The 13,325-nt window shown below is 50.9% G+C and overlaps 1 protein-coding gene across 1 annotated transcript in view; it reads right to left on the bottom strand.

Moving 5' to 3' along the window:
- The window catches only part of STK10 (serine/threonine kinase 10), a 102,486-nt gene that overhangs the window by 46,645 nt on the left and 42,516 nt on the right, over positions 1–13,325 (bottom strand). The window contains exons 3-4 of the mRNA XM_045551177.1: positions 10,524–10,572; positions 6,982–7,131 (exon numbers count right to left, since the gene is read on the bottom strand). Of these exons, the coding sequence (XP_045407133.1) occupies positions 6,982–7,131; positions 10,524–10,572 (199 nt within the window). The remainder of the gene's footprint in view (positions 1–6,981; positions 7,132–10,523; positions 10,573–13,325) is intronic.

Raw genomic sequence — 13,325 nt, 5'->3', positions numbered from 1 at the left:
ATGGCGTGGCCGGTGTGGAGGGCGCGCCGGCCCAGGGCTGAACGAAAAGCTGACGCGCTGCACACGTCTGGCAACTCTGCTTCTGAGAACTCCTCTTCAAGATATGACTACAGAAGGAGACTCACACAGTCCTCACTGCATTACCTAGTCGCGAAGCACGTGATCAGCCTCATGAGAATACTCATGAGAAACCTAAATATCCCATTTAGGGCTGTCACAGGTCAATTATGATTTGTGCATGTGATGGAATACAAGAAAAGCATTAAAATAATCATGTTTCTGAGAAATATTTAAGGATATGGGGGGACATGCTGATATTATTCAATTTTAAAAGCCAGACTAGAAAACTGAATGTATTAACATATGATCATCTCAGTTTTTTAAAAAGCACATGTTTATCTTATAAAAACTGATATTTACTGAGAACTTACCGGGTCCATCGCACTGGGCAAAGAGACATGCATATCATCCCATATTTATTCCTATGCATATCACTTATATCTACGACCTTTTAGGGCAAATTATTATCCCCATTTTACAGAAGAGGAAGCTGAAGTTAAGAGAAACAAGTACTTTGCAGAAAGTCACCCAGTTGTCATCTTTCACACTATCTGATCCTACTTTTCTGTGCACAGAAAGAGACTGGAAGGAGGCCCACAGTGAGGGGTGGTTCATTCCGGCAGATTGGGAGTGACTTTTTCTCCCCTCTGTGGGTCTTATCATTCCAAATTGTCTATAGGACTATTTATCTACTCACTTGGGTGTTTGTGTGTATGTAATTTTTTTTGATTACTAAAGCAATGTCACTTACTAAAGACTCAAACATTTACAGATTAAAAGGTCTCTATAATCATGACAGAGAGATAAACATTTATTTTATCATATTGTATTTTATTTTTTATTTTATTTTATTTTTTTGAAACAGAGTCTCACTCTGTTGCCCGGGCTAGAATGCAGTGGCGTCAGCCTAGCTCACTGCAACCTCAAACTCTTGAGCTCAAGCAATCTTTCTACCTCGGCCTTCCAGAGTGCTAGAATTACAGGCATGAGCCACCACGCCCAGCTGAGATAAACATTTATGAGTTTGCTGTATATAGCTCTAGATTTTCTTATTTATGTTATGTAAAAATTATATATAAATACATATAAAAATTATAGATATACAATATTTATGTATTTGCTACCTTAAAAAATATAATTAGACTAAATATACTATCTTGCAAGTTGTTTTTTTCCCCTTTACAGTATGTATTATATATCTTTACAAGAGATTACACATTTTCTACAACTTAGTTTTCAATAGCTGAAAAAGATTCCATTGGATGACAGTATCATAACTTACTTAATCCTCTAATGGAGTACATATACTTGGATCATTTCTGATTTCTTGCTCTTACAAATATTGTTACAATGAATATCTTTGTATATATCTTTCTATACATGTATAAATATCATATATCACCTATAGAAAAAATACATACATAATATAAAATGCATTATGTATTACACACATACATGCACACACACACACATACACACACACAAAAGCAGTGAATGTAGAATGTATGAAGATTTATAAGAGAGTCTCTCATCTGTCCCCTAGACTGTAGGCCACCGAAAGAATCCAAGGTACAAGGAGCCTTGTCCCAGCCAACGCCAGGCCAGTTAAAGCTGAACCACTGCCGAACTGCAGCTCTGCACTCCCTCCTGTCCTGGACCCCCCACCCCATGCCACACCAGTCCACAGTCCAGGGCTTACCCTCAAATCCTAGGTCTGAAAGACCTTCCAGGTGGTTCTCAACTAGGGGTGGTGCCGTGTACCCCCAGGTATTGTATGAAGGTGGGCTGTGGGCGTGTGGTCTGGTTGTCACAGTGAACCAGAGTGCTCCTGCCATTTAGTGAGGGAGGGCTGGGGACATTTCACCTCCTGCACGTGAAAACTGTCCCATCCAAAATGCCAGTACCCCATGTGGACAAACACTAGCCAGGCCCCTCAAGGTACAGGCAGGGAAGCAAAGCCTAGAGAGGTGTTGGGACCTGCTGAAACCAAGGTAGAGACAGGAGAAAGCAAAAGCTCCCACCCTGGCCCTGAGATCCCAGGGGCCTCCTTCCTCGCATCACGGAGGCCAGCAGCACACCTGAGCTCATTAAGAGGGAAGCGTCTCCTAATTCCAGGCATGATCTGCCCTCCCAGGGGTGTCATGGAAACAGTGCCTGGGCAGAGAAGTAAGAAGACTCTAGCGTGATCACAGACAAATTGCTTCATTTCTCTGAGCCTCAGTTTCCCAGTCTATTGAACGGGGATCATATCATCTAGCTGAATGTCAGACCGGAAGAAGTGCTCTACCATGGTAAGGTTTCTGTTTTTGTTTTCTTTTGTTTCTTAGGCAACTAAATACGTGTGACCACTTAACGTGACAAACTTAATACTTTGTCTTCCCATCATTACCCGCCTCCACCTTTGGCTTCCTACCCCAACTGCCCTCATTGACTCTCTCTTCTCCCCATGTCACGCAGCCTTTTTCTGGCACTCGCCCCCAAGCTCAGTCACAAATACATCAACACTTCTGCCTCACTCATTTCCCCTCAGCCAGGACTATGTGATTCTCAAGGCTGTGCCAGTCTAGGTGAACAACACAATGTGTTTCCAGTCCAAATCCTCTCTGCCTCTGGAATCCTCTCTGCCTCTCCCAGACAACCACACCATTCCACGGGGGTGGTGTGGGACTTCCATATTGTCACCTGACCCACCCTCCACCAGACAGACTGACTACAAGCTGGGCCTATGGGAGAAGCCCTTGTTCCTGGGCCTCACTGATGGGTCCAGGGATCACCACCTGAGCCAAGCTAGGCCAATCAGAGCCCTTCACTGGGATTATTGACACTGAGACCTCAAATTGTGAGTTTTGGTTTCACCTGCAGGAAGTGATCCTGGGAAATGTAAAACTAGATCTTGCCAGAAGCTTCATGGAGAAGGTTAGTCTGGGAGCCCAACCCACGTGCACAGAAAGGCAGAGGCGAGAGACAGTCGCAACAGCATTTATGTTCCAGGCTGCAGCTGACCATGAGGCCCAGCCATATCTGCTCCCCAGTTTGGTTCCATGATACACACTCTCCTGACTGCCTCAGTCATAGGAGACGGGTTTTCATCATGTGTCACCAAAAAAAGTCTACAAGAGGGTAGTGGTTAAGCACATGGGCTCTGGAGCCAGATGCCTTGCTTTGAACCCCAATTGCTCCCTTACTAGCTGTGTGACCTTGGGTAACTTAATCAGTCTCTCTAGGTCCCAAAACCTCCTTCAAGGATTAAATGAGTTCAGTGTATGGTAGCTATAGTGAAAGAACCAGGACCCCAGCCTGCTGGCAGCAGGAAACAGAAAGGCTGGATTGGGGTCAGGGTTGGGTGACGGGCAGGTGACTGGCTCCTGCCTGGCCCACCACCAGGCTACCTGAACATCGGAGGTCTTTTGGAGTGTGAGATCCTGAAGTAACCACAGACTAAGGGAGGATGGAAATGCTGGAAGTGACTATTTATTGAGCACCTACTGTGTTCCAAGGTTATGCTGCACACTTTGACTTTTAGGCCAGTTGAGACCACTGCCTGGAACTCGAAAGACCCCAAAAGTTGTGAAATTCACCTCCCATCTTCAGAGAAGCACCTGGAAGAGGAATATAGGTTCTTTGCAGAATGGGGAACACTCCACCTTACAGCAGCTGCTCTGAGACATTCCTTGGCGCAGAAAAGAAATGTAACATTTGCTGGAATCTAGGATGTGGGCACCTACTAGATGCTTTGGATGCACAGTCCCCGGAAGTCATCATGCCAAGTCCATGAGGCAGGAACTATTACTCCACTGAGAGTGAGGAAACTGAGACTCAAAAACACTAAGTAACTTGTCTAATAAGGTCACCCAGTGCCAAGTCGCAGATCCAGAACAAGAACACAGGAATTCAGACTTCAAAGTCCACACCACACTTCATAGCCCAACTGTCTCCTTCTCTCTCTGCACAAACAGGCCCCACCCGCCAAGCCAGACTCGCTCCATTCCCACCCAGAGCGGGAGCTTGTGCTGTACTGGGCAACTGTCAATGAAGTTTGAAATCCTAGACAGAAGTAAATATTTAACACAAGGAAGAAGCGAAATGCTCAGCACCGAAGAGGGATATGACCCTGAGCACCTGCCTCCGTGTGACCATACTTTGTATATTTCACCCCAATGTCACAGTAACCCTGTGAGGAGGTCCTATTGTTATCCCATCATACAGCTGAAAGCACGGAGGTTTGAATGGCTAAGATGTGTTTCCAGACCACGCAGCGGAAGTGGCGGAGCCAGGATTTGAACCAGGCTTGTCTGTGTCTGGAGGCTGCGCTTTGCTCAGCTCGCCCACTCCATCCCCACTCTGCTGAGAAGCACAGACACTGTCTCCAACGCAGTGATGCCCTTGCTTGGAGAAAGGTCTGTGGTTACCCCTGAGTTGCATAAGGACATTGGGGGGCAGGGCTCCAGGGGCCCAAGACCGTCCCAGGAAGGTAAGAAGAGACAGACAGATGACACTCAGACTCCCAGGCCTTCTCCACTGCGTGTCAGGCTGCAGATTCAGAGCCCCATCAGTGGGTGTTCACACCGCGGCTCCCAGGGCCCAGCAGGAATTGTGCGAATGCTCACACACCAACTCTCCCTCAACCTTCTTCCTCCTTAACTGGCTTCCTGGGTTTCTCAACTGGATACGCCAACTCATCTTGAAACCTGACACACCCATCTGCCTCCGTCCCCCGCCATGCTGGTTCTGAGTGGAATTCTGCAGTCGGCGGAGCGTGTCGGCGCCCTGCAGGTTTGGGGTGTCTGGGGCAGGGGTGTGTAGCCTGGGAAATGAGAACCCGCTGGGCACGCGGCCCACAGATGCTGGGGCCCTTCCTCCATTCCTGCCCAAGGTGAATGTTTCCTTTGAATTTCCTAGAGCACATGTGACTCTCTTCTGCTCTGGATACTCCCTGCCCCAGCCCTCCCGGCCACTCTCCCTCTGTCCCTGGACAAGGCGGTCCCTAGGCTGCTCTCGAGTCCAGACCCTGCACTCCTCCTCCCTCATGGTAGGTTCTTGGGCATCTCCCCTCACATTGGGCCTCCATGTCCTCACCTGTAAAATGGGTATAGTCCCTACCCCTGGCGTGTTGATTAAATGAGATGATATATACAAAGTGCCTTGTCCAATGCCTGGCACCTAGTGGGTGCCTCATAAACTCGGTGGATGTGTGTCATTATTTTTAGTATTGTTCTCCCACAAATCCCCTGCTGTTCCTGCCCTCCATGTCTCTGCCCACAGGTCTCCTTCTTTCCGGACCGCCCTGCCCAACCTTGTGTATCTGGCAAACACCTATCCATCTTTACGACACAGCACAGACTTAGCTCCCACACAGCCTCTTCTAATTCCCGGACCCCAGGCCCAGGTCATGGGCAGACCTCCCGTCCCTGTGTACCCCCGGCCCCAGCACCTGCACCTGGCCCTCGGCCCTGCCACGCTTGCTCTGTGGCCCGAGCAGGTCCCCGCCCGCCCACCCGCTGCAGAGGACATCTCTGGCTGCGCTGCGCCCCTCTCTGCTCCCCCCTCCTGACTCTCCCTGCAGTTCTCAGGCACAGGGGCTCAACAGTGGTGCGGTTTCTCAGGGACATAATTTAAATGTTCCTTAAAGATAACACGGTGGCCACTAGAGGAACTATAAATAGTGACACTTCTATGGGGGAAGGACAGGGTTGTGGGGGAAGATGAATGAATTATTTAACGGACAGAGAAAGATATTAATAGAAAGTGGAGTTGAAAGTAGCCAAAGATACAAGAAAGAAAGCACGACTCTATCACCTCTCTACCGTTACTGACTCTAACTCCCCGCCCACTCCACAGCCCGGCGTCTGGATGACAACCTGGGTCAGCATTTGTGCACATTTCTGTGAAGATACTTTCTAGCTTTTTCCTTTAAACCTTCATGTACTATGTAGACTTTGTATGATAAAGCATATTTTTTTAATCAAACAATAAAAACCATTAGTTTTTTTTGAAACAGGGTCTCACTCTGTCACCCAGGCTGGAGTGCAGTGGCATCGTCACAGCTCACTGCAGCCTCAAACTCCTGGGTACCAGCGATCCTCCTGCCTCAGCCTCCCCAGTAGCTAGGACTGTCGGCCAGTGCCACCTCACCCAGCTAAAAAGCCATTACTTTTAAAAACATCATTATAGACATATTATTTAGCAATGCAGAAGTAAACAAAAGAGGAGTTCAAAGTGCTTGTCCCTGGGGTTGGATGATGAAGGGAGGTATGGGAGCAGGTGACACAGGTATGTGTTATTTTGGTTAAAAAAAAAATTAGGCCGGGCGTGGTGGCTCACGCCTGTAACCCTAGCCCTCTGGGAGGCCGAGGCCGGTGGATCGCTCGAGGTCAGCAGTTCGAGACCAGCCTGAATGAGACCCTGTCTCTACTAAAAATAGAAAGAAATCATCTTGACAACTAAAAATATATAGAGAAAAAATTAGCCAGGCATGGTGGCGCATGCCTGTAGTCCCAGCTACTCGGGAGGCTGAGGCAGGAGGATCCCTTGAGCCCAGGAGTCTGAGGTTGCTGTGAGCTAGGCTGACGCCACGGCACTCACTCTAGCCTGGGCAACAAAGTGAGACTCTGTCTCAAAAAAAAAAAAAAAGAGGAGCCATCAAAAATATATACATGTCTGACATACATATATGTCTGCTGTGTCATGTTTTCCAGCCGGTAACAGATGCAAGGTCATCCTCCACCCATCCTTCTCATTCCAATTCTCTTGATTAGAAAGCAGCAAGAGCAAGAGGGGGCAGAACTGGCGACATCCTCAGAGATCGTGGGAGTGAGGACCCCCCCTCCCCACCAGGCCCAAGCTCCCTCCTGCCGGCAGAGGCCAGGCCAACACCCCCAGGTGGCTGCTGAGTGGCTCCGCCTCTCCCCCTGGGCCCCTTACCCAGCCTGATGTCTCCCTCCAGGGTCATCAGCACGTTGCCGGCTTTCAGGTCGCGGTGGATAATCTTCTTGCTGTGCAGGAAGTTGAGGGCTTCCAGCATCTGGCGGCAAATGACCTGAATCTGGGGCTCTGTGAGGCCTCTGTCCAGCTCTGGAAACAGAGAACTGCTGTCAACTCAGCAAGCACTCACCGCAGGCAACTGAGTGTCCAGCCCACGCCAGTTACGAGAAACACAAAAGCCACCAAGATTATGAAGCACTCGCTGTGTACTGGGCTCACGTCTAAGCACTTTACATGTATTGACCATTTTGTCCTAACAATCCCCCGGAGCAGGCACAATTACTGTCCCCATTTTACAGATTAGGAAACTTGAGGCTTGGAGAGGTTAAGTCATTTGCTCAACATCATGCAAGTGAGAAGTCACAGATCTGAGACTCAAACCAGAGAGTCTGGCTTTAGAGCTCAGGTGGTTCATAAATGCAGCCAGACTGAGATGTAGAGATCCTTGTGTCAGCAGACACCGAGCGGGTACTCACCACGTGCTTGGTGCAGGGACGCAGAGAGGGACGTGAAAACGGTGAGCGATGGTTGGAACAGAGTGGGGTGTGGGTATGCGGGAGGTCAGGCTGGGCAGGGAGTAGGGAGGCTGCCCAGAGGAAAGGACAGTTGTGCTGTGTCCTGAAGGAAGAACAGGGATTTGAGAGAGCGGGTGTGACAAGGACACTCCAGGTCAGGGAACCAGCAGAAGCCACGGCTGACACGGGCTGGTGTTAAACGAAACGTCCACCGGCCGCCAGTGGTGGTACCAGGGGATGTGGAAGGGAGAGGGCTGGAGAGGCTGGAGGGCCGGTCACCAAGGGCCTTTTGTGTGCGAGTCAGGGCGAGACACACACACCCCCACGCACACACGCTACCGTGGACACTTCTCTGAGGTTCGAGGGATAAGCAGGCCTGAGCAGGTGGGAACGGGAAGAACATTCCAGGAAAAGGCAGCAGCATGTGCCAAGGACCCCTGTGTGGCAGGAGGGGACAGATGAGGGGACAGAGGAGGGGGAAGTGAGTTGAGGTCAGAGGTCAGCAGGCCCTGACTGCAGGACCTTGTGGGCCACGCCATGCAGGCTGCGTTTTATTTGAGACACAGCGGGCAGTCTGTGCGCAGCTCTGAGCAGGGCAGGGACAGAATCTGAACTTCGCAGGGGCACAGCTGGAAGTCATCACAGCAGCCTGGCCATCGGCCAAGGCAGGGAGGAGGAAGGATGCTCCATGCAATGGACTGGGAGGGAGGATGTGGGACCGACTGGAGGCGGTGGGAGGAAGGGAGTGAGAAGACTCCAGAAGGACATCCTGTGCTCTGCGTCCCATGTCACCGTCCTGATTATTTGAGTTATGTTGCTACCCGAGACCTCTGTGCCCAGGAGAGCCAGCTCCCCCGGCCCGCCCCATTCTCAGGCCATAGGCCCCCAGGCTGGGCATCCCGGGTTCTGCTCTGCAGCCTCCCACTGCGTGTCTGCCTCTCCCCGGGGTGCCTGGCCAGGAACCCACAAGGCACAACTCTCCTCCCAGGTCCCTCGGGAGTGGTAAAAACAGGCACACCGGCCAGGGCTGCAGGCGCCAACTGCACTGCCCTGGGAAGCCAGGCCATCTGGGGTCCACAGGCTGCTCCCCCTCCCTGTGGCCTCATCCTTCACCTCTGTGTCCCCAGCTAGGGGCTGGGCTCGGAGCTGGCATGGGCTTTAGGAAGACACAGGCAAGGCCTGCACCCAGGCACTGCCTCTCACAAGCTGTGTAGTTTCTGGCAAGTTGCTCAAGTTCTCCGGACCTTTATTTCCCGGTCTGTAAAATGGGATGATTATATCCAATGTTGGCAGGGCTCAATAGATAGAGCATGCTCAGTACTCAATGTGGAAACTACACAATAAAAGGAGATTATTGCTATGCTGGTTGTGAGTCCAAGGCTGGAATGTCAGCAGCAATTTTTTAATAGAGAGTTCTAATTCATTTTATGTATTTTTATGTATTTTTGGTAAATATGATTCCATGAAAGTGCATTATCACAATGTTGACTTCGTGTGTCATCACTGTGGGTCTACATAAAAACACTGAAACTTCCTTATCAGCGAAGAGATGTCCCTTTCGTACATCTGCACTTCGGAAAGAAAATTTCTCAAGATCTCAGCTCTTCGGGCTAATGCCCACGTGGTGGTGACCCCTCAGAGTTTTTGACTGATCTCATCAAAAGACGTAGGTTGCTTGTCGCGGTATTTCAGACAACCACAGCCATAAAACGGGGTGCACACAATTACCAGCCCGAGCGATATGTGTCTATGCCTTTCCCTCCTTGACCTATTTCTTTGGGAACCAGGCTCGTCTGCTCACAGCTGCTCTACCCGTGCCAGCCGTCTCCCTGAGTGTGCACGCCTGCACCAACATGCGTACTATTATCGCCTATTTTATTGTGTAAATTGGCTTATGAAATGTTCTGTCATGTTTTTATTTTTCTCAAATAAATCCCTTTTTAAAATGTAAATAAATATCTTACAAAGAATTTTTTATTATTTTTCCCAGAATTATATTTTCCGGATTTTGATCTTTCAGGATTGTGCTTTCTGGGATTTCAGACTTTAGGGATTTTGATGTTTCAGGATTTCAACATTCAGGGTGATGGCGTTTGGGATTGTGTCTTTTGGGATTATGATCTGCTCCCTCCTGAGATAAACTCAGGGGAAAATACCTTCTTCATAATAAAAGAGTGGCTCAGTGGCACGGCATTATACTGAGGCCTCTCCTCTCCTGAGCCCCCCAGAATCCCAGACTCGCCACTCAGACTTCCCAAGCCCCAGACCCTCACTCGCAGGCTGGCAGGAGCAGGGAAGGTGGTGGGAGGGGAAGCAATTAGGAGTGGGGTCGCCCAGGCCTGGGTTCACGGCTCTGCTGCGTGACTCTGCGTGGGCTCCTTAACCTCTCCAAGTGTCAGTCCAATCACAAGAAAACAGAGATCCTCCTCCTCATTTTACACGTGAGGACTGAATGAGGACAACACATGTGAAAGCAGCCACCGTAATCTCTGGCATCTAGTGACTGTTCACAAATAAATGGTCATTGCTAATATTTTACTGCTGTTGCTACTGCTCAAGCTTGCCCAGGACATCAAGACCTGACAACATCCCTACTGAGCATTTACCAAATGGGTGGGTTTCCCCACTTTTCAAAGAACCTCCCTCACGGGTCTCCGTTTCACGTCCTAGGAGAGCTGTGGGGTCGGGCAAAGGAGGCGTCACACCAATCAAGAAGGCTCGAGAGGGCGAGTGCCCAGTTCAAGGACACAAGGCTTTTGGAACGGGGAGCGTATATCCTGCATTCTCTCCAAGAACCCAAACCCTGCCCCTGAAAGGGACAAAGCTGAAAGGTGCTCACAGAAGCAACGGGAATCACTAGAGGTGGGTGGGGAAGGACCCGGTCCCAGACTGAGCTGTCCAGGAGCCAGACTTAGGGCTCTGAGCAAGTCCCCCCGCTCCCTGCAATGCCCTGGATCAAGGACTCACCCAGCATGATGGCATCCACAGCGCCCCCGGGACAGAACTCGATCATGATCTGCAGAAAACACAAGGCAAAGTAACAACAAGCAGGGGCACCCAGCCCTCGAGATGGGGAGACCCCCAGGGCCCGGCCCCCACCCAGGCAGGGGCCACCAGTGCCTCAGGACTCGGTGCCCCTGCCCCCAGCCCTCCTCTGCCTGCCTCAGGGGCCTGCCCATCTGCCTGGTCCTCGCCCCCCAATCAGCCCCAACCCTCACAGGGGGCTCTGACGCCCAGAGGAGTTGTTGGGTGCTTCGTTTTTCAGAAAAAGAAAAACCAAGTTGCCATGGAAACCTAAACCTTCCAAAAACAGGCTTTTCAGCCTCGCCCGCACCCCACCCCCAGCAGGCCACCCAGGTGCCCATCGGCTGCCCTGTCTCCTGCGCTCCAAGAGCCTCCAAAGTCGCCTCCCCCCTCCCGCCCACAGGCCAGCCAAGTCCTCGCAGAATCCCAGCACCGTGCCCTGCCTCTCCCGGTCCCCTGCAGTCCCAGGTCCTTGCTGGCTCACAACATCAGCTGAAGATCAGCTCAGATGGAGAAACTGAGGCCCAGAAAGGGGATGGACCTGAGCAGGACCACGCAGGCTGTTCCTGGACTGGAAGCAGCGTTCATTCACTCATCTCATTTCCTCCTCATCACCGACTACCCCTTAGGCAGCAGGTCCTGGGGGAAAACCAGACCCAGCCCTCATGGGGCTCCCAGCCCAGCGGAGGGACAGGAGGGACAATTAGAGTACGAAGTGCTCTGGACATGAACTCAGGCCCCCCTCCCTGGCTCACTCTTTCAGGTTCTTTTCATGTGTGCAAAGATGCGTTCTCTTTTTTCTCCAAGTAGGGATACAGGTGGGTGGGGAAGGGGGACAGCACCATGAGCTGCAAGACACTCCAGAATCACCTCCAGTGCACAGCTCCTGGGCCCTGCTTGTTGCAAAGTCTCTTCCACTCAGCCCCGAAGAGGCAGAGGCGCTGCCCGTGGGTGGGGCGGTCGGGGAGACCCACTCTCCCTGCACACCAGTGGGAAACCCTCAGCCGCGCCCAGCTGGACGCAAGCCAGCTCTCCAGCCAGAGGAGGGAGGAGTGGCCTCCGTATTGCATGAGGCCTCCAGTTTGAGGCTGACCTTCCAGAAGTTTCCCGGCAATACAAATATGAGGATGCATGGCTTCAGAGCTAGCCACGGCTGGGCCTGAGGTCTAGGTCCAGCGCTCACTGGTGTGGCCTTGGGTGAGTCACCTGGAGTGTCCGAGCCTGTTTTCTCAGCTGTAACCTGGGGCTGCTGCTGCTCTCAGGGACTCCACGACTGCGCTACACTGGGGGCCGAGCCATGCTGGGGTGCAAGAAACCACAGCAGGTCAAACAGGGGGCTTAACCTGGGCAGGGATACAAGAGGCCTTAGGCTCCAGGGGTAGCAAGACTGTCCGGCCCTGCCAGCCTTGTCACACGCAGTGGAGAGCTGCACGTCACGGCAGAGAACTGGGGAAGGGGCCACTCGCCCACTCTCACACCACCGCCTGCCGGGGAAAAAGGACACGGCCCCTGGGGCTCCTCTGGTCACTCTGGTTTTGCAGGGTCATCAACATTGGGCCTGATCTCAGCTTCCTCAAAACTTCTAATGATACAATGACCTATCACCCTTGAATAAAAGTCATCAGAGCTGTACCCGTGTCTTGCCGATCCAAAATACCAAGGAAGAGGTACTTCTCCCTTCCACTCACTCATTCATTCATCTGTTTGTTTATTCATTTGTTCACTCTTTTAACCAAGCACCATCCAAGCAGGCTTGTTCCCAGAGGTCAGGGAACAGAGGTGACTTGGAAAGTGACACTGACCTCTCGAAGCGCAGCATTTCCCTCTGCCTTTTAATAATCCTCAGCTCCACAAAAGAGGAAGAAAAATTCTATTAGAAGAAAACCAACCCACAGAGGTGATGATGGAAAACAAGCAAAACTCAGTCACCACGCAAGGCCACCTAGCAGCTGAGCGACCTGTGAAATGGGGGAACACCCTCAGCCTCCCAGGATCGACAGCTCATCAAGCTGTGAGGGTGCCTGGCCCTGGCCGGGGCTCAGTGCATGTGGGCTGTCACTGTGATTCCTTCCTGGAGCTCAGGGGTTCATTTCGTTCATTTTTTTTTCTGTTTTGCTTTTTGAGACTCCATGAAAGCTATCCTCTCTCCTCTCACCCAGAAAAATGCAAATAGCAACAAATGTTTGTATGCAATTCCACGGAATCCGTGCACCTCCAGAAGTCCCATCACCAAACCCAGCTCAGGAACCCCCGCTGAGCTCAACTGCCAACCTCGCTGTAAAATGGGCTGACGTCACACACCTCCACGACTTACTGTACGGACTGGTTGAGGTGGTGTTTGTAAAGACCCAGTCCTGATTCACGGTGGACACGTAACAGGGACAAACACTTATACCTTCTCTAACAGGGTGTCACCAAAGAGGAAAAGGTTGTAGACTTAGGTTCCAGCCCTGGTAGTGCCACTTAATTGCCTGTGTGACCTTGGGTAAGTCAATCCCCCTGAGCCTCTATTTCCTCATCTGTAAAATGGCATAACAATCTCTGCCTCCAACTTTGTCGAGTTAATGAAATTCCCAACCTGAGAGCACAGCACAAAAGTCACACAATTAATCTGTGTTTGTTGAATATCTAGCAAATGAAATCACCAGAAGACTGCACACTTAGATCATGTTACTTAGGCTTCCTACAAAAGCATGCTACAATTTCTCAACACATCATCAGCTGTTATTAAGAGTCAGTATGAGA

This window comes from Lemur catta, chromosome 5 (assembly GCF_020740605.2).
Source record: "Lemur catta isolate mLemCat1 chromosome 5, mLemCat1.pri, whole genome shotgun sequence".
NCBI lineage: Eukaryota > Metazoa > Chordata > Mammalia > Primates > Lemuridae > Lemur > Lemur catta.
This window is presented reverse-complemented; position numbering and strand designations above follow the sequence as displayed.